The sequence below is a fragment of the Hemibagrus wyckioides genome, linkage group LG04 (genome assembly GCF_019097595.1).
Source record: "Hemibagrus wyckioides isolate EC202008001 linkage group LG04, SWU_Hwy_1.0, whole genome shotgun sequence".
Classification (NCBI taxonomy): Eukaryota; Metazoa; Chordata; class Actinopteri; order Siluriformes; family Bagridae; genus Hemibagrus; species Hemibagrus wyckioides.
Window position 1 is genome coordinate 11424796 of NC_080713.1, and position 27988 is coordinate 11452783.

Below are 27988 nucleotides of genomic sequence, written 5' to 3' on the forward strand. Positions count from 1 at the left end.
TCAAGTCAAGAGCTTTAGTTAACGCTCACATCAAAATCAGACCAGAGAAAAAAAGTGTTATCTCTGTGGCTTGTGACCGTTGGTACCAGAATGTCTGGATTGAGATTTTTTTATAAACTGCTGATATCCTGGGAATTTCACAAAAGATTTCCAGACTTTTTGCAGAATGATGCAAAAAAACAAAACAAAACAAAAAAACAATTAGTGAGCAATAGTTCAGTGGGTGGAAGCAACGTTATAACATCTCTTTTCACAGCACCATGTTGCTGCATGCCAACACACTCATGATATGCCATGTTTTTAGTTTTTTTATTATTGGTGATAAAGTTTAAATAATTTTAATTTTATTCACAAAAAATGTGGGTTAGTGGGTTTATATGGAAAAAGAAAATATATACAACTTAAAGTCAAGTCAATCTGAATTTTGATACAAAAGTTATGATTCATTCATTCATTATAAATGTTATTACAGCTGAATTACATACCTAGCTAATGTACATGGGATGACATTATGTGTATTTTAGGTAACTAACATGAACAGGTAGGGGGCCATATTTATTTATATACATATAGATATAGCCTATTTGTTGAGCTTTCCTGTGAAAAAAACAGTCAGTGAATGTACAAGCAAGTCACTTAGCCACAGAGATATACAATCATGGGTCACAGAAAATACACACTTCTTCTGTTCTATGATTTTATTTATCAGGGCCTAAATAACAATTGTCTGGTCCTCACCAACTTATATGAACAAACCTATGAAAACCTATATGAATAACCTCAGCAACAAGAGACTTCAATATGTTTAGCAACAATAGCTTGAAATAAAAGTTTTCTGTATTATATCAGGCTCTTGCACAGTTATAGAGGAATTGTGGCCCACTCTTCTGTACAACATTGTTTCACTGACATTTGGGTACATTCATTTATGCACAGCTCTCTTAGTATCCCACCACAGCATCTCAAGACTGGACTTTGACTTGGCCATTCCAAACACCTTAATTTTATCTTCTTTAGCCTTTCCAGTTGACAGTTTTTATGCGGTGTATGCATTGATATGCTGTATTCTGTTTTTGTCAAACATGGCATTGTGCATTATGAACATCTTCACCATGTTGTCATCAGTCCAAATGATATTGCTCCAGAATATGGTTTGTTCAAATGCAATTTTCCACCTTTCCATGAAACTCATACTTGCTCTTTTTTTAATTGTGCTGTCGTGAACATAAACATTTAATGTACTAACACATGCCTGTAGATGTGCTTATGTTAATGTAAAAGTATAGGAAAAACAGCTTCAATTCTAAATTGAAGACTGACAATTCAGAAAGGTTGATTTTCAGTCAACAGAACCCATGAATTTTAAGATTATTTATTTTTAATACTTAAAATAATCTGTATAGTGCTACATGAAAAGCAAAAGGGGGTTTATTAAAAGATGTTTAAAAAAAAAATTATAATAATTATGAACTATTTTGCATTTCATGCCATTGTAAAAGCATGAAAAATGATACAACCTGGTGTTGCATAAGATAGGTGGCAAACAACTCTGGAGGTGCATACTGTAGGTCATAAGTAGGATATTACAGGATACTATGTCTCCTAAATGTTCCTAAAAGTCCCCTTTGAATGAAATTAATCCCCGTTTCAATTTAAGCAATAAGCAAGTTTTATCTAGAAATTCAGAGAGTAATGAAAGAGCATGTAAAATATTTTATTTAATATTTCATCCAGCTGAGAAACTGTGCTTTAGAAGGAAATGCAAAGGACATGCTAAAAAAAACTATACAGTAATGATGCTACTTGCATTTGATACTAATTTCATATTTCACATTGCACGATTAAATGAAAAATGATGAGCCAAAAAATTGCACACAAGTTCACAATGCACACTCAGAGACTTCAAATCAAGAATACAAAGCATTCCCACACAGAAATGTCACATCATTGTACACTGTCACATTTTAATGCATTTAAATATTATTAAAAATTAAATTATATTATATTATATTATATTATATTATATTATATTATATTATATTATATTATATTATATTATATTATATTATATTATATTATATTATATTATATTATATTATATTATATTATATTATATTATATTATGTAATAATGTTATATTATATAGATTCATGACATTATTCCAGTGTTCAAATACATAAATATGTACAGTTTCTTCTACTACAGTTTTGGTGTTATTTATGAAAAAAAAGTGTTATCCTTATATAAAAGAAAAGATAACAGCATCACATGAAGCTTCAAAAACTATGATGATTCTAAAAAAAATAATGCTTCTCAGAATTCTACCTAAAATTCCATTCATCTTGTATATGCGTATATGATCTAATGAATGAATTGCAGGTCTCAGAAATAATATAAATAATCTACTGAAACAAAGCATCTACATAAAGAATAATTGAATGGTCAGTGCAAGTATATGAAACATAAATATAAATGTGTGCTACATTAAAAAGTGTATATGAAATGTATAGAAATGTGTGCTACATTAAATAGTATCTGTATTTAAATGCAAGTAACGACAATATAAATATATTTCACTCTCTCTCAATTTACCCTTTGATTTCACTGATTCCAGTGTGTAGATGAGCTGCTACTTGCTGATTCTGTTACTTTATATTTTGAAGTCTTAGTTACCACAGTGAAAGTCCCTTCTTTTGTTGTGGTGACTGTCTGTTGGGAAGAAACCTCCTGAGTGGAAAATTCAGTACTTGGCATTCTCCTGTAGAGAGCTCCAGACATCTCTTCGCCAGAGTACTGTAAAGATGACTTGCTTTTCTTTGGAGATCCCTCTGGTGTGATCTGCAGGATGCCAGTGGAATGGGGGCTAAGAGTGACTTTGGGGATTTTAAACCAAGTTGTCTCCTCTTTTTCTTCCACATCCATCTTGTTTCTAACATCATCTTTGGATTTACTGTCCTTTTTGTTACTGGTCTTTCCTGAGACAGGGCCAAGTGAAATATTTGGTACTGGTGACTCAGAGCCTTGATTTTCTGTTAACATTTCTAGCCTGGCTTTTGAGGACACTAAACTGCCATTTTCACTTTCCTCATCACCAATTACAGACTTCTTCTTGAAACCTGGAAAAGATATTTTTCCAGATTTAGCTTTTTTGCCCTGACTAACCTCAGTGCAACCCTTATTCTCAGGTTCCATGCCCATCTCAAATGTCTCCTCTTCTCCCACATTTATAAAGTATGGCGAAGAAAACTCAATTTTGGGCAACCTAAATGCTCCTGTTTTTACTTCTTCATCCATTTCCTCCTCCTCATTCTCCTCCTCAGAAATTACTCCTGTACCTTTTGAGTGTGACTTTCCAAAACTTTGCTTCTCTGTGATTTTTGGCTCTTTTATTTTCTTACCTACAGTTTCTGCACTTGCTTTGCTGGTTACGTGAACATAGCTTTCTGTCTGGGAATTAACTAAAACAAAAACAGCTTTTGTTACTTTAGGGATAGGAGGGCCCTCATAGTGTATTTCAGGATTTGTGGTCAAAGAAGATCCTTTTGGTGATTTAACATTGACTTTGGCTTCAGGTGAAGTTAGAGATGGCAGAGCCACACCAAACTTTGGAATTTTGACCATGGTACCTGGCTTTGTATTTATTTTATCACTAGTGTCATCTTGAACAGACCCATAGTCTAACTCTGGTGCTTTTATGTCAGTTTTAGGCAGGGAGAGCCCATTACTTGACCCTGCATCTGCATTCACATTACCAGACATATTTAATTTTTGCCATCCTTCTTTGTCCATTTCTTGAACTTGAATTTCTCCTTCTTTGCCTTTTTGCAGAGATATATCCGTAGGTGAATTTGTAATATCTGGCAACTTGAACTTTGCATTATGTTTTGCTTTTGGTAAGGCAAAATCCAAATCTACTTTTGGTACTGATATATCAATAGTTGGCATCTTTGGGATTTTTAAACTACCCTCATAAGCCTTGATATCTGCGTCAGATACATCAATCTCTGATTTTGGCAGTAATGCCTCTCTCTCTGGTGTGTATGGGGTTGGCAGTGATATCTCAACTGAGGGCATTTTGACCTTTGTCTTCGTATCCAATGTTGGAACCTTGAAATGTTCCTTACCCTCTGCCCCAATATCAAGTGAAGCATTCACATCTTCTTTAGATTTTATCTTCTGTCGTTTCCCTTTCATTTTTCCATCAACATTTAGTTCTATAGATGGCATATTTTTATCCACATCCAAACCTGTAGATAATCTAAGTCCCTCAACTTGTTTGTCTTCAGTTTTAAATTTCCCCCCAAATTTAGGAAGTGAAATTTTTGGCATTTTTAGAGTCACATCTGGAATTTCAAAACTTGCCCCAGATGATGGTCTGCTGCCTTCACCTTTGAGAAGTTCAATATCTTCTTTATCAGTGCATTTTTGTTTGGGAATACCAAAGTCAAGATCAACCTTAGGTGCTGAAATATCAACACTTGGTTTCAATTTTGGGATAGAAAGATCAACTTTGGGCATGTGGAACTTTGTACCTTTCTCAGTCACACCTTCAAGATCAACATCCCCTTTTACCTTTTCTTTTGGCAGGGAGGTATCAATATCTGGCATGTGCAACTGTCCACCCTTGATCTCAGGGCCACTGATGTCAACTTTAGGTGGTGTTACCTTTGGTAAGGAAATGTCAAATTTGGGCAAATCCATCTTTCCTCTTTTTACAGCTTGTCCTTCAATATGAATTTCTCCTTTACCCATCCCTTTTGGAAATGAAATATCAGTGGATGGCATGCAAACTTTACCTACTGTGATATCAGGACTATCTACATTAGTATTGCCTTCTGCTAACTTCATTCTTGGTAATGAAAGATCAACCATGGGTATTTGAAACATCCCTCTTTCACTGACCTCACCTTCAAGATCAACACCCCCTTTTACTTTTGCTTTTGGCAGGGAGAAGTCAACATCTGGGACATAAAACTTCCTACCATTGATCTCTGGACCCTGAACATCGAAATCAACCTTGGGTGGTGTTACTTTTGGTAAGGTAATGTCAACATTTGGCATATTTCCCCCTTTTCCAGATGGTCCTTCAATGTCAATTTCTCCTTTAGCCTTGGCTTTTGGTAATGATATGTCAATGGAAGGTAGTCCAACTTTTCCAATGTTGATATCAGGGCCTTCCACATTCATCTTACCCTCTGGTAACTTCATTTTTGGTAGTGAAAGATCAACTTTTGGCAAAGATAAATCAACATCTGGCATATGAAACTTCCTGCCTTTGATGTCAGGACCCTCAACATTGAGATCAACCTTGGGTGGTGTTACTTTTGGTAAGGAAATGTCAACATTTGGCATCATTCCCCCTTTTCCAGATGGTCCTTCAATATCAATTTCTCCTTTAGCCTTCCCTTTTGGTAATGATATGTCAATGGAAGGTAGTCCAACTTTCCCAATGTTCATATCAGGGCCTTCCACATTCATCTTACCCTCTGGTAACTTCATTTTTGGCAGTGAAAGATCAACTTTTGGCAAAGAGAAATCAACATCTGGCATATGAAACTTCTTGCCCTTGATTTCTGGACCCTGAACATCAAGATCAACCTTGGGTGGTTTTACTTTTGGCAAGGAAATGTTAACATTTGGCGCATCAATTATTCCCCCTTTTCCAGATGGTCCTTCAATGTCAATTCCTCCTTTAGCCTTCCCTTTTGGTAATGATATGTCAATGGAAGGTAGTCCAACTTTCCCAGTGTTGATATCAGGGCCTTCCACATTCATCTTACCCTCTGGTAACTTCATTTTTGGTAGTGAAAGATCAACTTTTGGCAAAGATAAATCAATATCTGGCATATGAAACTTCCTGCCTTTGATGTCAGGACCCTCAACATTGAGATCAACCTTGGGTGGTGTTACTTTTGGTAAGGTAATGTCAACATTTGGCATAATTCCCCCTTTTCCAGATGGTCCTTCAATGTCAATTCCTCCTTTAGCCTTCCCTTTTGGTAATGATATGTCAATGGAAGGTAGTCCAACTTTTCCAATGTTGATATCAGGGCCTTCCACATTCATCTTACCCTCTGGTAACTTCATTTTTGGTAGTGAAAGATCAACTTTTGGCAAAGATAAATCAACATCTGGCATATGAAACTTCCTGCCTTTGATGTCAGGACCCTCAACATTGAGATCAACCTTGGGTGGTGTTACTTTTGGTAAGGAAATGTCAACATTTGGCATCATTCCCCCTTTTCCAGATGGTCCTTCAATATCAATTTCTCCTTTAGCCTTCCCTTTTGGTAATGATATGTCAATGGAAGGTAGTCCAACTTTCCCAATGTTCATATCAGGGCCTTCCACATTCATCTTACCCTCTGGTAACTTCATTTTTGGCAGTGAAAGATCAACTTTTGGCAAAGAGAAATCAACATCTGGCATATGAAACTTCTTGCCCTTGATTTCTGGACCCTGAACATCAAGATCAACCTTGGGTGGTTTTACTTTTGGCAAGGAAATGTTAACATTTGGCGCATCAATTATTCCCCCTTTTCCAGATGGTCCTTCAATGTCAATTCCTCCTTTAGCCTTCCCTTTTGGTAATGATATGTCAATGGAAGGTAGTCCAACTTTCCCAGTGTTGATATCAGGGCCTTCCACATTCATCTTACCCTCTGGTAACTTCATTTTTGGTAGTGAAAGATCAACTTTTGGCAAAGATAAATCAATATCTGGCATATGAAACTTCCTGCCTTTGATGTCAGGACCCTCAACATTGAGATCAACCTTGGGTGGTGTTACTTTTGGTAAGGTAATGTCAACATTTGGCATAATTCCCCCTTTTCCAGATGGTCCTTCAATGTCAATTCCTCCTTTAGCCTTCCCTTTTGGTAATGATATGTCAATGGAAGGTAGTCCAACTTTTCCAATGTTGATATCAGGGCCTTCCACATTCATCTTACCCTCTGGTAACTTCATTTTTGGTAGTGAAAGATCAACTTTTGGCAAAGATAAATCAACATCTGGCATATGAAACTTCCTGCCTTTGATGTCAGGACCCTCAACATTGAGATCAACCTTGGGTGGTGTTACTTTTGGTAAGGAAATGTCAACATTTGGCATCATTCCCCCTTTTCCAGATGGTCCTTCAATATCAATTTCTCCTTTAGCCTTCCCTTTTGGTAATGATATGTCAATGGAAGGTAGTCCAACTTTCCCAATGTTCATATCAGGGCCTTCCACATTCATCTTACCCTCTGGTAACTTCATTTTTGGCAGTGAAAGATCAACTTTTGGCAAAGAGAAATCAACATCTGGCATATGAAACTTCTTGCCCTTGATTTCTGGACCCTGAACATCAAGATCAACCTTGGGTGGTTTTACTTTTGGCAAGGAAATGTTAACATTTGGCGCATCAATCATTCCCCCTTTTCCAGATGGTCCTTCAATGTCAATTCCTCCTTTAGCCTTCCCTTTTGGTAATGATATGTCAATGGAAGGTAGTCCAACTTTCCCAGTGTTGATATCAGGGCCTTCCACATTCATCTTACCCTCTGGTAACTTCATTTTTGGTAGTGAAAGATCAACTTTTGGCAAAGATAAATCAATATCTGGCATATGAAACTTCCTGCCTTTGATGTCAGGACCCTCAACATTGAGATCAACCTTGGGTGGTGTTACTTTTGGTAAGGTAATGTCAACATTTGGCATAATTCCCCCTTTTCCAGATGGTCCTTCAATGTCAATTCCTCCTTTAGCCTTCCCTTTTGGTAATGATATGTCAATGGAAGGTAGTCCAACTTTTCCAATGTTGATATCAGGGCCTTCCACATTCATCTTACCCTCTGGTAACTTCATTTTTGGTAGTGAAAGATCAACTTTTGGCAAAGATAAATCAACATCTGGCATATGAAACTTCCTGCCTTTGATGTCAGGACCCTCAACATTGAGATCAACCTTGGGTGGTGTTACTTTTGGTAAGGAAATGTCAACATTTGGCATCATTCCCCCTTTTCCAGATGGTCCTTCAATATCAATTTCTCCTTTAGCCTTCCCTTTTGGTAATGATATGTCAATGGAAGGTAGTCCAACTTTCCCAATGTTCATATCAGGGCCTTCCACATTCATCTTACCCTCTGGTAACTTCATTTTTGGCAGTGAAAGATCAACTTTTGGCAAAGAGAAATCAACATCTGGCATATGAAACTTCTTGCCCTTGATTTCAGGACCCTGAACATCAAGATCAACCTTGGGTGGTCTTACTTTTGGTAAGGTAATGTCAACATTTGGCACATCAATCATTCCCCCTTTTCCAGATGGTCCTTCAATGTCAATTGCTCCTTTAGCCTTCCCTTTTGGTAATGATATGTCAATGGAAGGTAGTCCAACTTTCCCAATGTTGATATCAGGGCCTTCCACATTCATCTTACCCTCTGGTAACTTCATTTTTGGTAGTGAAAGATCAAATTTTGGCAAAGATAAATCGATATCTGGCATATGAAACTTCCTGCCTTTGATGTCAGGGCCCTCAACATTAAGATCAACCTTGGTTGGTGTTACTTTTGGTAAGGAAATGTCAACATTTGGCATCATTCCCCCTTTTCCAGATGGTCCTTCAATATCAATTTCTCCTTTAGCCTTCCCTTTTGGTAATGATATGTCAATGGAAGGTAGTCCAACTTTCCCAATGTTGATATCAGGGCCTTCCACATTCATCTTACCCTCTGGTAACTTCATTTTTGGCAATGAAAGATCAACTTTTGGCAAAGAGAAATCAACATCTGGCATATGAAACTTCTTGCCCTTGATTTCGGGACCCTGAACATCAAGATCAACCTTGGGTGGTGTTACTTTTGGTAAGGTAATGTCAACATTTGGCATAATTCCCCCTTTTCCAGATGGTCCTTCAATGTCAATTTCTCCTTTAGCCTTCCCTTTTGGTAATGATATGTCAATGGAAGGTAGTCCAACTTTCCCAATGTTCATATCAGGGCCTTCCACATTCATCTTACCCTCTGGTAACTTCATTCTTGGTAGTGAAAGATCAACTTTTGGCAAAGATAAATCAATATCTGGCATATGAAACTTCCTGCCTTTGATGTCAGGACCCTCAACATTGAGATCAACCTTGGGTGGTGTTACTTTTGGAAAGGAAATGTCAACATTTGGCACATCAATCATTCCCCCTTTTCCAGATGGTCCTTCAATGTCAATTTCTCCTTTAGCCTTCCCTTTTGGTAATGATATGTCAATGGAAGGTAGTCCAACTTTCCCAATGTTGATATCAGGGCCTTCCACATTCATCTTACCCTCTGGTAACTTCATTCTTGGTAGTGAAAGATCAACTTTTGGCAAAGATAAATCAATATCTGGCATATGAAACTTCCTGCCTTTGATGTCAGGACCCTCAACATTGAGATCAACCTTGGGTGGTGTTACTTTTGGTAAGGAAATGTCAACATTTGGCATCATTCCCCCTTTTCCAGATGGTCCTTCAATGTCAATTTCTCCTTTAGCCTTCCCTTTTGGTAATGATATGTCAATGGAAGGTAGTCCAACTTTCCCAATGTTGATATCAGGGCCTTCCACATTCATCTTACCCTCTGGTAACTTCATTCTTGGTAGTGAAAGATCAACTTTTGGCAAAGATAAATCAATATCTGGCATATGAAACTTCCTGCCTTTGATGTCAGGACCCTCAACATTGAGATCAACCTTGGGTGGTGTTACTTTTGGTAAGGAAATGTCAACATTTGGCATCATTCCCCCTTTTCCAGATGGTCCTTCAATGTCAATTTCTCCTTTAGCCTTCCCTTTTGGTAATGATATGTCAATGGAAGGTAGTCCAACTTTCCCAATGTTGATATCACGGCCTTCCACATTCATCTTACCCTCTGGTAACTTCATTCTTGGTAGTGAAAGATCAACTTTTGGCAAAGATAAATCAATATCTGGCATATGAAACTTCCTGCCTTTGATGTCAGGGCCCTCAACATTAAGATCAACCTTGGGTGGTGTTACTTTTGGTAAGGTAATGTCAACATTTGGCACATCAATCATTCTCCCTTTTCCAGATGGTCCTTCAATGTCAATTCCTCCTTTAGCCTTCCCTTTTGGTAATGATATGTCAATGGAAGGTAGTCCAACTTTCCCAATGTTGATATCAGGGCCTTCCACATTCATCTTACCCTCTGGTAACTTCATTCTTGGTAGTGAAAGATCAACTTTTGGCAAAGATAAATCAATATCTGGCATATGAAACTTCCTGCCTTTGATGTCAGGACCCTCAACATTGAGATCAACCTTGGGTGGTGTTACTTTTGGAAAGGAAATGTCAACATTTGGCATCATTCCCCCTTTTCCAGATGGTCCTTCAATGTCAATTTCTCCTTTAGCCTTCCCTTTTGGTAATGATATGTCAATGGAAGGTAGTCCAACTTTCCCAATGTTGATATCACGGCCTTCCACATTCATCTTACCCTCTGGTAACTTCATTCTTGGTAGTGAAAGATCAACTTTTGGCAAAGATAAATCAATATCTGGCATATGAAACTTCCTGCCTTTGATGTCAGGGCCCTCAATATTAAGATCAACCTTGGGTGGTGTTACTTTTGGTAAGGTAATGTCAACATTTGGCATAATTCCCCCTTTTCCAGATGGTCCTTCAATGTCAATTCCTCCTTTAGCCTTCCCTTTTGGTAATGATATGTCAATGGAAGGTAGTCCAACTTTCCCAATGTTGATATCAGGGCCTTCCACATTCATCTTACCCTCTGGGAACTTCATTTTTGGTAGTGAAAGATCAACTTTTGGCAAAGATAAATCAATATCTGGCATATGAAACTTCCTGCCTTTGATGTCAGGGCCCTCAACATTAAGATCAACCTTGGGTGGTGTTACTTTTGGTAAGGAAATGTCAACATTTGGCATCATTCCCCCTTTTCCAGATGGTCCTTCAATATCAATTTCTCCTTTAGCCTTCCCTTTTGGTAATGATATGTCAATGGAAGGTAGTCCAACTTTCCCAATGTTCATATCAGGGCCTTGCACATTCATCTTACCCTCTGGTAACTTCATTTTTGGCAGTGAAAGATCAACTTTTGGCAAAGAGAAATCAACATCTGGCATATGAAACTTCTTGCCCTTGATTTCTGGACCCTGAACATCAAGATCAACCTTGGGTGGTTTTACTTTTGGCAAGGAAATGTTAACATTTGGCGCATCAATTATTCCCCCTTTTCCAGATGGTCCTTCAATGTCAATTCCTCCTTTAGCCTTCCCTTTTGGTAATGATATGTCAATGGAAGGTAGTCCAACTTTCCCAGTGTTGATATCAGGGCCTTCCACATTCATCTTACCCTCTGGTAACTTCATTTTTGGTAGTGAAAGATCAACTTTTGGCAAAGATAAATCAATATCTGGCATATGAAACTTCCTGCCTTTGATGTCAGGACCCTCAACATTGAGATCAACCTTGGGTGGTGTTACTTTTGGTAAGGAAATGTCAACATTTGGCATCATTCTCCCTTTTCCAGATGGTCCTTCAATGTCAATTTCTCCTTTAGCCTTCCCTTTTGGTAATGATATGTCAATGGAAGGTAGTCCAACTTTCCCAATGTTGATATCAGGGCCTTCCACATTCATCTTACCCTCTGGTAACTTCATTTTTGGTAGTGAAAGATCAACTTTTGGCAAAGAGAAATCAATATCTGGCATATGAAACTTCCTGCCTTTGATGTCAGGACCCTCAACATTGAGATCAAACTTGGGTGGTGTTACTTGTGGTAAGGAAATGTCAACATTTGGCACATCAATCATTCCCCCTTTTCCAGATGGTCCTTCAATGTCAATTTCTCCTTTAGCCTTCCCTTTTGGTAATGATATGTCAATGGAAGGTAGTCCAACTTTCCCAATGTTCATATCAGGGCCTTCCACATTCATCTTACCCTCTGGTAACTTCATTTTTGGCAGTGAAAGATCAACTTTTGGCAAAGAGAAATCAACATCTGGCATATGAAACTTCTTGCCCTTGATTTCTGGACCCTGAACATCAAGATCAACCTTGGGTGGTTTTACTTTTGGCAAGGAAATGTTAACATTTGGCGCATCAATTATTCCCCCTTTTCCAGATGGTCCTTCAATGTCAATTCCTCCTTTAGCCTTCCCTTTTGGTAATGATATGTCAATGGAAGGTAGTCCAACTTTCCCAGTGTTGATATCAGGGCCTTCCACATTCATCTTACCCTCTGGTAACTTCATTTTTGGTAGCGAAAGATCAACTTTTGGCAAAGATAAATCAATATCTGGCATATGAAACTTCCTGCCTTTGATGTCAGGACCCTCAACATTGAGATCAACCTTGGGTGGTTTTACTTTTGGTAAGGAAATGTCAACATTTGGCACATCAATCATTCCCCCTTTTCCAGATGGTCCTTCAATGTCAATTTCTCCTTTAGCCTTCCCTTTTGGTAATGATATGTCAATGGAAGGTAGTCCAACTTTCCCAATGTTGATATCAGGGCCTTCCACATTCATCTTACCCTCTGGTAACTTCATTTTTGGTAGTGAAAGATCAACTTTTGGCAAAGATAAATCAATATCTGGCATATGAAACTTCCTGCCTTTGATGTCAGGACCCTCAACATTGAGATCAACCTTGGGTGGTTTTACTTTTGGCAAGGAAATGTCAACATTTGGCATAATTCCCCCTTTTCCAGATGGTCCTTCAATGTCAATTTCTCCTTTAGCCTTACCTTTTGGTAATGATATGTCAATGGAAGGTAGTCCAACTTTCCCAATGTTGATATCAGGGCCTTCCATATTCATCTTACCCTCTGGTAACTTCATTTTTGGTAGTGAAAGATCAACTTTTGGCAAAGAGAAATCAACATCTGGCATATGAAACTTCCTGCCCTTGATTTCTGGACCCTGAACATGGAGATCAACCTTGGGTGGTGTTACTTTTGGTAAGCTAATGTCAAGATTTGGCATATTTCCCCCTTTTCCAGATGGTAATTCAATGTCAATTTCTCCTTTAGCCTTCCCTTTTGGTAATGATATGTCAATGGAAGGTAGTCCAACTTTCCCAATGTTGATATCAGGGCCTTCCACATTCATCTTACCCTCTGGTAACTTTATTCTTGGTAGTGAAAGATCAACTTTAGGCATGTGAAACCTCCCTCCTTTATCAGCCTCACCTTCAAGATCGACTCCCCCTTTTACTTTTGCTTTTGGCAAAGAGATGTCAATATCTGGCATATGAAATTTCCTGCCCTTGATTTCTGGACCCTCAACATCGAGATCAACCTTGGGTGGTGTTACTTTTGGCAAGGAAATGTCCACATTTGGCACATCAATCATCCCTCCTTTTCCAGATAGTCCTTCAATGTCAATTTCTCCTTTAGCCTTCCCTTTTGGTAATGATATGTCAAAGGAAGGTAGTCCAACTTTCCCAATGTTGATATCAGGGCCTTCCACATTCATCTTACCCTGTGGTAACTTCATTTTTGGCAGTGAAAGGTCAACTTTTGGCAAAGAGAAATCAACTTCTGTCATATGAAACTTCCTGCCCTTGATGTCAGGACCCTCAACATCAAGATCAACCTTGGGTGGTGTTACTTTTGGTAAGGAAATGTCAACATTTGGCATAATTCCCCCTTTTCCAGATGGTCCTTCAATGTCAATTTCTCCTTTAGACTTCCCCTTTGGTAATGATACATCAATGGAAGGTAATCCAACTTTCCCAATGTTGATATCAGGGCCTTCCACATTCATCTTACCCTCTGGTAACTTCATTCTTGGTAGTGAAAGATCAAGTTTAGGCATTTGAATCCTTCCTCCTTTATCGGCCTCACCTTCAAGATTGACTCCCCCTTTTACTTTTGCTTTTGGCAGGGAGATGTCAATATCTGGCATATGAAACTTCCTGCCCTTGATTTCTGGACCATCAACATTGAGATCAACCTTGGGTGGTGTTACTTTTGGTAAGGAAATGTCAACATTTGGCACATCAATCATTCCCCCTTTTCCGGATGGTCCTTCAATGTCAATTTCTCCTTTAGATTTCCCTTTTGGTAATGATATGTCAATGGAAGGTAGTTTAATTTTCCCAATGTTGATATCAGGGCCTTCCACATTCATCTTACCCTCTGGTAACTTCATTCTTGGTAGGGATAGATCAGCTTTTGGCAAAGAGAAATCAGCATCTGGCATATGCAACTTCCTGCCCTTGATGTCAGGACACTCAACATTGAGGTCAACCTTGGGTGGTGATACTTTTGGTAAGGAAATGTCAACATTTGGCATATCAATCATTCCCACTTTTCCAGATGGTCCTTCAATGTCAATTTCTCCTTTAGGCTTGCCTTTAGGTAATGATATGTCAATGGAAGGTAGTCCAACTTTCCCAATGTTGATATCAGGGCCTTCCACATTCATCTTACCCTCTGGTAACTTAATTCTTGGCAGTGAAAGATCAACTTTAGGCATTCCTCCTTTATTGGCCTCACTATCAAGGTTGACTCCCCCTTTAACTTTTGCTTTTGGCAGGGAGATGTCAATATCTGGCATGTGAAATGTCCTGCCCTTGATCTCTGCACCTTCAACACTGAAATCAACCTTGGGTGGTGTTACTTTTGGTAGGGAAATGTCAACCGTTGGCAAGTCAAACTTTCCTCCTGTTCCAGAATGTTCTACAATGTCAAGTTTTCCTTTGTTCTTAACTTTTGGCAATGATATGTCAATGGATGGCATGTCACTTTTCTCTTTTGGTACAGAAATGTCAATGGATGGCATGTCAACTTTCCATTCAGGTACAGAAATGTCAATAGATGGCATGTCAACCTTCCCGACTTTGATGTCAGGACATTCAACATTTGGCATATGAAACTTTCTGCCCTTGATATTAGGACCCTCAACAGTGATATCATCCTTGGGTGGTGTTACCTTTGGTAAGGAAATGTCAACATTTGGCACATCAATTTTTCCCCCTTTTCCGAATGGACTGTTAATGTCAATTTCTCCTTTAGCCTTCCCTTTTGGTAATGATATGTCAAAGGAAGGCAGGTCAACATTCCCAACTTTGATACCAGGGCCTTCCACATTAATCTTACCCTCTGGTAACTTCATTCTTGGGAGTGAAAGATCAGCTTTGGACATTTGAAACCCACCTCCATTATCAGTGTCTCCTTCAAGATTCATACCACCTTTTACTTTCCCTTTTTGTACAGAGATATCAATATCTGGCATGTGCACCTTTCTGCCCTTGATCTGAGGGCCCTCAACACTGATATCAACCTTTGGTGGTGTTACTTTTGGCAAGGAGATGTCAATCTCTGGCAAGTCAATCTTTCCTCCTGTTCCAGAATACCCTTCAATTTCAATTTGTCCACTAGCCATACTTTTTGGTAATGATATGTCAGTGGGTGGCATGTCAACTTTCTCAACCATGTCAGCACCTTCCATATTAAACTTATCCTCTGGTAACTTCATTCTCGGTAGTGAAAGATCAACTTTGGGCATTTTAAATTCCCCTCCTTTACTAGCCTCACCTTTGATATTGACACCCGTCTTTACCTTTCCTTTTGGCAGTGAGATATCAACATTATTACTGACATCAAGGCTGGGTGATTTTACTTTTGGTAAGGATGGGTCAGTCTTTGGAAAGTTGATCTTTCCTCCTTTTCCAGAATAACCTTCAGTGTCATGTTTGGGCATTTCAATCTTTCCTCCTGTTACAGAATGTCTTTCTAGGACAATTTCTCTTTTACCTTTACTTTTTAGTAATGATATATCTGTGGATGGCACTTTCCCACATTTGGCATCAGAGCTTTCAACAGTAGTAAACATTACATTTGCCCCTTCAGCCATGGATCCACTGGCTTCAGCTATATGTTTTTTCTCTAAATTTAGATTTGGTATTTGTATGTCACTTGGCATGCTTATTTTCTTTCCGAGCACACATTCATCAGAATCCTTCATTTGTGAATTTGGGATTTTTCCTTTGTCTATTTCTCCTTTCTTTGTTGAATATTCTATACCTTCTATAGCAGGTTTTATTTTAGCCTTTGGAAATTTTATTTTTCTTGTCTTCTCATCATGGGGCTTCATTCTTTCTAAATTTCCAGATTGCTCTTCAGAGACTTTCTTATGCTTCTTCAATTTAAACTTTGGGAGTGCAAATTCCACATCAACTGGAGTAAAGTCTAATCTACCTGATGTTTCCTCATTGTCCATTTCTGCTTCAGCTCTTGTTCTCTTTTTCTCTTTTAATCTTTTCAATCCAAATCTTCCACCCCTTTTCTTCTTGGCTTTGAATTGTTTGACACTTCTAACACTCTGAAAGGAAACATAATGCAACATAATGTAACAAGTTCCATAATTGAGGTATATTATAGACAGAAGTGCTGCAAATATAATATATAGGCAGAATTGAAAAACAAACAAACAAAAACAAAATTTCGTTCACAAATACATTATACCATTTTTTGCATCTTAGTCTTAGGTCCTCTGTGATCAACATTTGGTGCACTTAGATGACCGCTGACATCAGTTTGAACCACAGTCCTTTTCAAGGAGAATGACACTTTATAAGGTTCTGCACACTGTAGGATCTTCAGAGCATCTTCATATTTGACATTATCAAAATAAACCTTGGCACTCAGCAACTGATCTCCTATAGAAGCACAGAATTATTCAAACACTCAGAAATCAATCAAGTTCAGCCAAACACCATAAAACTATTTTAAAACAAACAAGGATTTCTGTGTTGCAGGAATACACAAAACAGTATATACTATATGTAAATTCTGGAACAGAGTCTTTTTACCTTTCTGAAGGCTAAGATGTTTTGCTGCAGGTGAGTCTTTCAAGACATCTTTAATAAAGATCCCCTTTGTCCCTCCACCCACCACACTGTAGCCACTGGCCCCTACCTCAGCTTCTGTCTCTACCACCATCTCCACTAATTCAGATAGATGGCTTTCCTCCTGCTAATAAAAGGATAGATAGACAGATAGACAGATAGATAGATAGATAGATAGATAGATAGATAGATAGATAGATAGATAGATAGATAGATAGATAGATAGATAGATAGATAGATAGATAGATAGATAGATTTCCAAAAGATGTATGGTAATTCATTCTTTAAGAAGAATAGTTGTCAAGAATCTGATGTTATGCCAAACAAGGCAGTGTATTCATAGGTTCATTTAGGGATTTAGGAGGGTAGAAGGCCTTAGTTCCTTCATGGGCAGTTCTATGTCCTTATATTCAGGACTGCCAGGGCAGTTTCCTTCAGGAACTCATAGAGTTTTTCTTTTGATTTTGTTACCTTACAACAATTACCTTATATGTTTAGCCTGTAAAGGGCCATGTCTGTGTCACACTCATCTGCTTTCATATTCTTCTTTTGCCAAGCAGCAGCTATAGCTCACAGTTGTTGAAGACTAATGCTTTTATTATCCCAGTAACCAGTGTCAGCCAGAAGATGATGAGTTCTCTTTCAAGTATGTTTTTTTCCTATTTATTCTTCTTCATGTATTCTAAAAGAGGTTTCCTTTCCATAGTTGCCTTTGTTTGCTCTTGAGGATGTTAACTTACATTTTAAGTTTTGAAATGGCAAGGCCTTATATTTGGTTTTTCCTATACACAGATATACTTGGGTTTGAGATCAACAGATAAATATGAGATGATAAATCAGACCTTTGGCTTTCATTTCCTGATATTTACAACTAGCTCTGTTAAACGACTTATTACAAAGCAGCTTTGGTGACAGACCACCAAACTGATTGGTAAGCAAAAATATTGTTTCAGATTTTCAGTTCAGCGTTCAGATATTCAAGGTGTATAAAAAAAACACTTATTTAATATTTGGTTATGTATGCCATGTTTTCAATAAATCATGAAGCTAGCAACGGACTGGCATCATCAAATTGTTGCATTGTTCTTTTGAGATGCTTTTCCATGCTTGTACTGCATCATCCTCAGTTGTAGTGTGTTCTGGGTCATTGTCTTGTTGCATGTTGAAGTTACTCCCATTAATATCCGATGCATTTTTCTGTAAACTGAAAGAATTCTATAAAATTCATTTTGCGGACACCTTCTGTGTCTGTTCCAGAAGCAGCCATGCAAACCCAATTCAAACCCAAGAAGCTACTTAATGTGCTTTACTGATGTGCTTGTATCCTTTCTTTCTCCACACTTTGGCCTTTCCATCAGGGAGAGTTTAATCTTAGTTGAATTTGCACATTGACTATATGCTGGTTGTTTACAACCCACTAGAATTTTATTGGTGTGAAACCCCTTGCACTATAAACAATATTTTAGAGTTTTTGCATAGTATGCTAGAAGCTGCTTTGTCTGTATCTACTCTAAAGGTGCACACAGTCTTGTCTACACACTGTAGGTAGACTGACCAATTGTTGCTGGAAGTAAGTAAAGTTGTAGAGTGACCCTGAGTAATTTTCATTTTCAATAGAAAGCATAATTAGTACTTAAAGTAAAAAAAAAACTTTCTTTTTTTAGACTGATAGTATCCTAAGTCTGTTACCTACTGAACCAGTGTTAATGTATTAATCGATTAAGACAATTGTACTTTTGTATGTTGCCCTGGATAAGGCATCTGCCAAATGCCAGAAAAGTAAATATAAATGTAATTTTCATCCTCATTAAAGTAAAGTAATGGGGCTTTATGCAAGTCTTATCCTCACCAAAGATCAGAACTTAAGTTATTCTCACCCTCAGTTTCAACACCTTGAGTGATTTTTTTAATCCTCATTTGAGTTGAGATTAAGTGATTATCATTTTTTAATAAAGCACAGTATTAATAGATTGAAACATTTGAATGATACTTATTATCAAATAGGACTTGAGCAGATAAATCAGCACTTGAGTATATTTCAGCCTCTGGATTTCAAGGTTATCATGACATTTCTATCATCCTAAGGTGGGCGTAGTGCTTTGAGTGCTAATCATTCCTTACAGAAAATGTTATCAGTTCTTATTGTAAGCATTGTACAATGACTGTCTGTCCGCTGTCAGGGGAATTTCTCAGGAAGTGTTAACCCTTATGACAGCTTTCATGATAATGGTTTTCACTAATTCCAGAAGTAAATTCTCCTGAGGTTCAGAACATAAGGAATTAGAACTGTAGGTTATGTAGGCAAAGATGGTTTTGTGTTGTGCTAAGGATGGTTCTGAAGGCAAATTACACTGATAGTCCTAGAAATAACCTGTGAAATCTCTTCAGAATACATTCAAAATAAATGTAATGTATTATATATAATGTATGAAATGTATAAAAAAAATGTATGTAATGTAAAGTACTTGGAACATCTCTCCTAAATATGAATATGAGTACACACTGACCTTAATTTCTAGTATATCTAGTTTTGTCATTATTGGTATCAAAATTATACCACTTGCAAGTCAATGCTCTTGTGAGCTCACCTTCAATTTAACCACACCTGTACTACATTAGGCTCAACTACAATATTTTACTACAGTCTCTATTTTGGGATAGCTTTGATGTTTTTGCATTTAGTCTTCCAACAGTTTGCACTGCTGTGAGAAATTAATCATGTACTAACTCTGATTATTATGGTTCTAGCTTACCCCAGACTCGCTCTTCTCCTTTGAAGGATCCATGCTTGCAATATTTGAGTGGCTCTGTTTCAGGTAGCTGCTTTTTCTTCTTAGAACTTCTTTTAGTTCTGCATGGAGTTTTTCCTTCTGAACCTGAAAAAAGTTGTACAGTATCTAGGTTTGCTTGTGTGTCAGCTGGCAAGTCCTGGGCCTGGTCCACACTGACAGATGGAATTTTGAAAGCTGCGTTTTTTTATGTTTTGTCCAAACTAGCAATTTCAGTGTTTTTTTTCCCCCAAAACATTGCCATCTACGGTGAATTACAAAAAAGGGACATATGCACTTGTGCCCATGACCTTTACATTATTCTGCCATTTTCTTTTGTTTTGTCAACTTAAAACATGATTTTTTGTAGTCAAATATGAAATTACAATGAAAATAAAATACAGTAAGCAGACCTAAGTTAAGTTTAGCAGTCTTCAAACTGTGGAGATTAAATGAGAATCATACATACATACATACATACATACATACATACATACAAAAAGCTACATGTTCCCTTATCCACATGTTAAAATGACATTTTCCATTTTATCCATTTTGGAGAAGGAATCCATTTAAATTTGTCAGTGTGGACTGGGACTTTCTACTAACACAAAATTCATGAAACATTAATGCTGAATTTGCTGACATAAACATTATACCTCCAAATGACTTAAGAAGTTGTCACTAATTGGAACCACTTTACTGTTATCTATTAAAATGCTGTGGAAATAATTAGTTTTAATAGAATTTGAGACTCTATAACTGGCACTCACAACTCTTTCTGGGCTGTCCTGATCTTCTGTGGAGATGCAGAAGTGCTGGCTGATTTGAGGAACAGAGGGAGGCCTATCTGGAGGAGGTGACTGTCTTTTATCTTTTACCTGCTCATATCAAGACATATCAAAGAACAAAGGATCTAGTATAATACATGTGGATCATAAAGTAGACAATATTTTTGTTCTATTCCACTTTCTAAGCAAGACAGAATGACCAATGGTGCTCAGCTGTTTTATGCACAATAGTAGAACCAAAATATTCCTTATAGCTGAATTCCTAACTCCTAACAGATTTCCAAGTAGCTGACTCGAGTACTGAGTACAGCATTTTTCACTGTATATGGTTTATAAAGAGTATATAATATCGTTATGATGTAACATAACAGGTATAGCAAATACTATTTATTATGCATTTATTATGGTTATACTTTACTAGCAGTATTGTGCAAGAAACATGATGTAATGGCTAATGTAATAATAGGTGTGTGAACTCACAGGTGGATTAGAAAGGCTGTCCTCAAATTCTCTGTCTGAGTCTGAAAACAAAACAAGTGATACATGGTTAAAAAAACGTGTCATATCCAATTTCAACTAACCTGAATTAGGTAATTTTGCTTGGCCACTACAGTGCAAAAAACATGAATTACCATTCCCTGACTATTAAAGAGCTCCCTTTGTGGTGGCATGACCCCTGCCTGCTCTGAGATTTAAAAAATATGCTAATAAAATCTTTGTCAATGACAACTTTAGGGCCCTTAATTCAGAGTCCATTTTAAACACAGTTTTGTGACATACCAGCTGGCAGCAGCAAAATCTTCTAATCTTAATACACAGTGAAAACATGAAAATGTTAGGCTTCTTGACTATTTAATTTATAATGACAGACATGACTATCATTACACTTTTAAGATACTTTCCATGGTGCTTTTAATCTCAGTACAGAAGCTTTGCTAAGTATGCAGTACCACACCCTTCTCTGGTTGCTATCAAGCATTCTAACGGTGTTCACTGTCAATCTGCATGTTTCTCATCCCTCAACGATTGGCAGAACCAAGTGGCTGTCCCACTTATATAAACCCATTACTCACATTAAGGTAACTCCCATTACCACAGTGTAGGTCAGACACTATTAAGTACACAGCAGATAACCTCTAAACATCGTGCAAACATAAATACCAGCATAAAATAAAGGATAATGGACAGCAACATATAAGTCCAAATGTACATTAAAAGCATGGCAATAGCAAGCGATTAGGGTACTGAGGTCTGGTCCTCTGTAATTTTGGATGGTTTTGTTCTTTGGTCATATATACTATGTTTAACAGTAATATGTTTTCCCTAGAATAGAATGCATTACATTTTTTATAGGCTTGTTCTATAATTTGTAATAACTAGATAATAGTAAACCAGTTCACTATGACAATTCTATTGACAATTCAAAAATATAAGTAAGGAAAAATACATAAAATATTCTACACTCTGATATGTCTTAAATTTTTGGCTGACAAAAACAAAAACAAAAATAGCAAATAAGCAGACAAAATAAATGATATTTGTGCCTACCACTGCATACCATCATTTTTAATGAAATTTTCATTTTAAGAATTGTGAAATTCATTATATTTGGAGGCTGAAATCAATAAATAACTTAAGCTGACTTTTAAGCAAAAACAAATTTATAAAAATTGGTCTAATTGGAGTCAGAGCGGTTTATGAAGGAAGAAAAGTATAACATAACCGAGATCTAAAAAACTAACTACTATTTTGCTGTCTGACTAAACCCATATGTGTAAGGAATATCCTGTAAAGTAAAAAAAAAAAAAAAAAAGTATATGTAAGATACAGCTCTGGAAAAAAAATAAGAGACCACTGCAAAATAATCAGTTTCTTATGTTTTTTTTTTGTTACAGGTGCATGTATTGGTGAGATGAACAGTTTTGTTTCATTTTTTGTGGACTGCTGACAATATTTCTCCTAAATTTAAAATATAACTATTGTTATTTAGAGTGTATATTTAAAGGAAATGACAACACATCAAAATAACCCAAGGTCATGCAGTATTTGCAGAGCTTTAATAACTCAATAAAACAAAATGCAAATAATCTGTAAACAAATTGTGTTAATGCTTTGGCTAAATAACATTAAGAAATCAGTATTTGGTGGAATAACCCCGATTTGCATGCATTTTGGCTCCATGATCTCCACCAGTTTTTCACATTGCTGTTGGGTAACTTTATACCACTCCTTTTGCAAAAAAAACAAACAGCTCAGCTTTGCTTTATGGTTTGTAACCATCCATCTTCCTCCTGATGACATTCCAGAGGTTTTCAGTAGGGTTCAAATATGGAGATTGGGCAGTCTCTTTTTTTTCCAGAGCTGTATATGGTTAAAAATGCAAATGCTAATGATATTTAAAGAAGTTATTAGCTTTGTTTACATGCACACACAAAGAAAATCAAAAATCAGAAACAAAAACATAGGCTAATGTCTCTCTGAGTGGGACACGTAGGCCATTTGTGAGTGGGTTCTTGGCACTTTTGTAGATATACTGTTAACCAGCTACCTAGCATTAGCCATAATAGATTATTAAAGACTTAAAATCCCCTCAAGCCTGCCAAGTTATTTCATGTTAGCTAATGAGAGTAAATACGTGTGGATGTATAAACGTCCTTCCTGACAATTTCCATAAATGGGCTGAACAACACACCACCTCAGATCTGTTCTATGTACTCAGTATTATATTTCCTGTGGTGATTAATCTGCATATAGCAATTTTTCTCATTTGTCTCATTTGTACAACTGAGCAATTGAAGGTTAAGGGTCTTGCTCAGCGGCCTAGCAGTGGCAGTTTGGTGTCCTGTGGTTTGAATTCACAATCTTCTGAACACTTTAACCACTGAGCTGCCCATGGCCCCTTCATAAAGCTAGCATATTATTGCTTTTCAAGTGCTGCCAAGTGGCACAAAAGTAAGTGCAGAATTTCGGTGATTACAAATCAGAATTGAATTTGAGTATTTAGATGTCTGACTGCACTTTTATGCAAAGGAGGACTAAAGTCATGGTCAATGCATCATTCAACACTAGTTTGTTTACATAAATTGTGACTGCCTGCACTTTGCTGTATATGTGTTTGTACGTGTGTGTGTTTTATATAACTAATTGAGTGAAATAAGCAGCTGCACTCATGTGATGCTATACCCACAGGAGTGGTTTGCAAGAAGGTTGGCACTCAAATTTGATCTTTATATAGGTGTACAATGCTGTGACACAAAATCAACCATTTTGCAGCTGGGTATTTAAGTGTGCCTACTGATTACAAGGCTAGACTGACAGATATCAAAACTGCACAAGGTATTTAATACACAGTATCCTGTAACAATTATGTGGCAAATTACATTTGTCAAATGAACACCTTTGTTATTATTTAATGAGATGCAGTACATAAGTGTATGTTGTTTATAAGGCTATAAACCTCTAAATTATTTTTTGTGTAGGGAGAACTACCAATCAGAATAACATCCTGTTACACTGCTGGATTCTTTTCTGGGTATCTTATTATTTTGGCAAGAGCCTTTCCCCTCATTGTATTCTCATAAACAGTGAATTGACAACAGCCAACACTGACCTTTAGTCTAAGACTGACGTGAGATTTTTTTCATTCAAAGCTACGCGATGCACCTATTGTGATTTTTTTCTTCTGCAAGTGCAGGACAGCACCTTGTGTTCGGTAACATTTTTTATGGTATTTGGCAGATGCCCTTATCCAGAGCATCTATCTATCTATCTATCTATCTATCTATCTATCTATCTATCTATCTATCTATCTATCTATCTATCTATCTATCTATCTATCTATCTATCTATCTATACTTCCCCTGCTTGAAGCGACATCTCACCTGCTCTTTTGGGTGGCAACAGGAAATGGTGTATTGTAAACAGAAACTCAAATGTTTCTGGAGCTACATCTACACACTTCACACAGGAAAAACATCCTGTCCCTAAGAACGCTTAGTTTCAATGCGAATAAAAGCACAAAAGTTGTAATAAAGTTCACCACAATTAAAAAAATATTAGTAGTATTATTCATAATATTATTCAAGTAGTATTTCTGACTTTGGAAATCCTGCTTGTTACTGTTGTCATTCGATGAACAATGACAGTAAATTTACATGCAAAAGAGTACTACAAAAACAGCTGAACCACGTGTTCTTTACTGGTTTACTTTTATCTGCAAGACACCTCTCAGTAAACTTTCTCCATACTTATGCCACTTGATAAAGCCAGTGTCTCTTAAAGTATAACAGCAGGTATCTCTCCATATTCAGTTAAATACCTCTTTTGCTTCCTCATTATTTCAGACTGGTTATGTTTAAGAATGTGTTCAAAAAACCATAAAAAGTGGATTAAAGTACCCTAATTTTTGTTATTTACAATTATATTAAACATATGGTGAACACTTTTATAAATTACAACACAATTAAAAGTTGTTCAATAAGTGGTTAATACTACATTTTGAGAATTTGAAGTCATCCTGTAATAAAATATGGAAAAACAAACAAAAAACCCTTAGATTCATAACAATTCAAGTAAAAACTTAACAGCTATATGCTTGCCAAAATTTTTCTTCATTTCACTTGGTGTCCATGTTGCCCATTTGCCTAGCAACAATGTTAATACAAACACTTTATTGCGAAAAAGGTCATGTATTCAACCGTATTGAACCATAAACTTAAAACACACACAGTTTAAATACTTTCTGACATTTAGTGTTTATAACCATGTTAGGAATGTATGTGTATGAACCAAATGCTAAACAATGGCTTGCTCTCAGTTTTAAATGATCTACTCTTAAATAAAAAATAGCTGTGAGAATAAAAGTATTTTTTACAGCTTATGAAATAAAACATCCTTGGAGTGAAATAAATAGTTTTATGTTTTAGTTATTCTTTTTAGTGTTTGTATGTTTTATCATGCACAAACTAAATAGAGGATGACTGATTTGCAGGCTGCTTTGTGCAGAAAGTCAAGATCTATTCATTATTTTAAAAGGCAGGGGTCAGTATGAGGCATTCCTCCACTGCACTGAGGTCTATCTTTAGACTGTCAACAAGTGTTTCACACACATTTCTTATTCTCACTGCTGGAGACATTGCAGCATTGCACCACTAAAAGGAATACATAAAATTAGCAAGTGTTAAAATATACTGCATGATATTTCATGGAAGGTATGCTTTTATTACATAATTATATTGGAGTATTTAAAAAAAATAACAAACCTAATGTTGAAATCAGTCTTCTGCTATGTGTAGTAGGACTTTGTTTACAAATGTACTTTTATTTTAAAAAAGCAATCTCTTTCTGCCCAATAAAGGTCTTCACAGCCTAAGGCTTCGCATCATTGATCTATAGGACTGGAGCTTGATATTAACACTCCCTTTGTGGATATTTGTGGATGTAACTGATTAGCAATAAACAATTTTTAATCGATTAAAAAGTATAGTCCCTTTTGCACAGCTATCTCTAAATTATTTATACTGATCTGCATAAAACTGAGCTTTGCCACACGATATTTCACCATGTTGTTAATGGTAACTACATTCTGGTTGAGATAGCTGCCCTCATAAGTCATACAGTGCCCGAAATCTCACTGCCAACACTGCATGGCACTACTGAAGAACTGGATGCCGTTTGAGGGAGATATTTATGGACAAAAATGTGGGTGTGCCAGATTACTTATTACCTACGTAAGCTTCATAGCAAAACTAAAAAACAATCTTGTTTATTTTATGCATGTAAACAAATCATGCTGTTCTACTAAATTTACCTGTATGTAGTATGTAGTATGTGCGTATGTATGTTTTAGTCTATTAAAAATATCTCTAAAGGTTTTATAATTCTGTCATTTTTATAATCAATATTCTGTTTATTTGTGTTGTTCTCCAATAGTAATCAGATTTTAGATTACCATTATATGCTGACATTTTGAATAATAAGCAATGTACAAGACCAACTTGAAAACACCCAATTATATGTTTAAAAAAAAATAATAAACACCTCCATGATTTCACTACACACTGCTATCTTAGCTATGGCATGTAGAGCCTTGGGTCTTATGACTGGTCTCTGCAGCTGTTGCCTCTCTGTAAAACCAATATAGAGACAGCTCCAACACACACACACACACACACACACATACACGCCTGCATACTTCATAGCTCAGGTCAAATGTGTATGGCAGTCCACAAAGAAATCTCACATACTCATGAGGACCACTGGCTGCAAATTATAGCAACAATGCACTGCGTATAGAATGTAACACACACATGTAAAGTTGTCCAACTATAATTAATAACAAACTCAACAGAGATAAACAGTTATTTAGCATTAGTTCGCAAACACAGGTCATGAGGTAAAATAACTAAAAATAAATAATGGCCAATGTTATTGTAAATTTGGCCCCAGAGTTCTGTCTCTGTGCCTATAGGACCTGTCTGACAGGACAGATATTTTGTATATGTTTTTTTTTTAAAGGATTTTAAAAAAGTTTCAGGAGATAAGCAGCAAAATAGCAGTCTTTTTAAAGACATTGCTGAATTGCATCATATGAGGAGAGTGTTTTAAGTGGTATGTGAAGCTCTACACCCAACAACTCCTGCCAATTCTATTTCATGCAATATAAACAAAATTTATCAATACAGTACCTTTTAAATACCTTAGGAAAAAAAGAGAACTGTCAGCACTAAATCACCAGTACCATGGTATTAAATCAGAAAATCATACTCATTCCTAATGTAAAAAAGTCTGAACATAAAGTTAAATTACTTAAGCTTAGGAAATTATCTTTTTTTCCTTCGCTCTTTCTTTCTTTCTTTCTTTCTTTCTTTCTTTCTTTCTTTCTTTCTTTCTTTCTTTCTTTCTTTCTTTCTTTCTTTCTTTCTTTCTTTCTTTCTTTCTTTCTTTCTTTCTTTTATACTTTTGCTATAGATGAATTTATACATAGTGGTTTATAAATAAGACGTTGTATAATTGTATAATTATTTTTTAAACACAACCATCACACTAGTACAAGTTTTGAGTTATACACACATTTCTATATAAACGGCTTTTTATTATTTCTTGAGTGTACTCTATGTAAACATTCATTGCTGACGATCACAAATAGATATCAATATATCTGCTGTTACGTCTATTCAGCACCAAAAACAGCGCAGTTGTTGGACAGTTTAAGGACAGAAACAGCCTTGTACCTACCGTAATCAGTGTGTCCTTCTGGAACTGTACCTGACTAAAAATCTCAAATGATTATTAATACAAGCACAAACACACACTCACTCTCTGCCCTCTGACAGCCAGCCTTCTGCCCTGACTGAGCTTGGCTAATTTATAAAATGGAACTACATTTGCAGAAAGGCAATTGGGTGAAGCCCACAGGATGGCCCATGTAGGGAGGGAGTAAAGGCAACAGGATGAAGACCAAGGGATGGCCCATGTAGGGAGGGGGGAAGGGAGGGCAACTGGATGAAGACCAAGGGATGGCCAATGCAGCATTGGAGGAAGAAAGCAAGGTTCAGATAGGTAGATAGTTGGGCTGATTT

General features: G+C 36.8%; 1 protein-coding gene across 3 annotated transcripts; it reads right to left on the bottom strand.

Annotated features, from left to right (window-relative positions):
- Window positions 1-1695: 1695 nt before the first annotated feature.
- prx (periaxin) lies at window positions 1696-27782 on the bottom strand. 3 transcript variants are annotated; one of them, XM_058387828.1, is made up of 8 exons: window positions 27645-27782; window positions 20889-20929; window positions 20391-20498; window positions 19603-19725; window positions 16814-16976; window positions 16467-16660; window positions 10582-16323; window positions 1696-10290 (listed from the first exon to the last, which is right to left on the bottom strand). In XM_058387828.1, the coding sequence occupies exons 4-8, from the start codon at window positions 19633-19635 to the stop codon at window positions 2602-2604; spliced, it is 13821 nt and encodes a 4606-aa protein (XP_058243811.1). In that variant the 5' UTR covers window positions 19636-19725; window positions 20391-20498; window positions 20889-20929; window positions 27645-27782; the 3' UTR covers window positions 1696-2601. The 3 variants fall into 3 exon arrangements, with proteins under 3 accessions (XP_058243811.1, XP_058243810.1, XP_058243809.1); XM_058387827.1 differs by having other exon boundaries at window positions 1696-16323; window positions 16814-16973; XM_058387826.1 differs by having other exon boundaries at window positions 1696-16323.
- Between the last annotated feature and the right edge of the window lie 206 nt (window positions 27783-27988).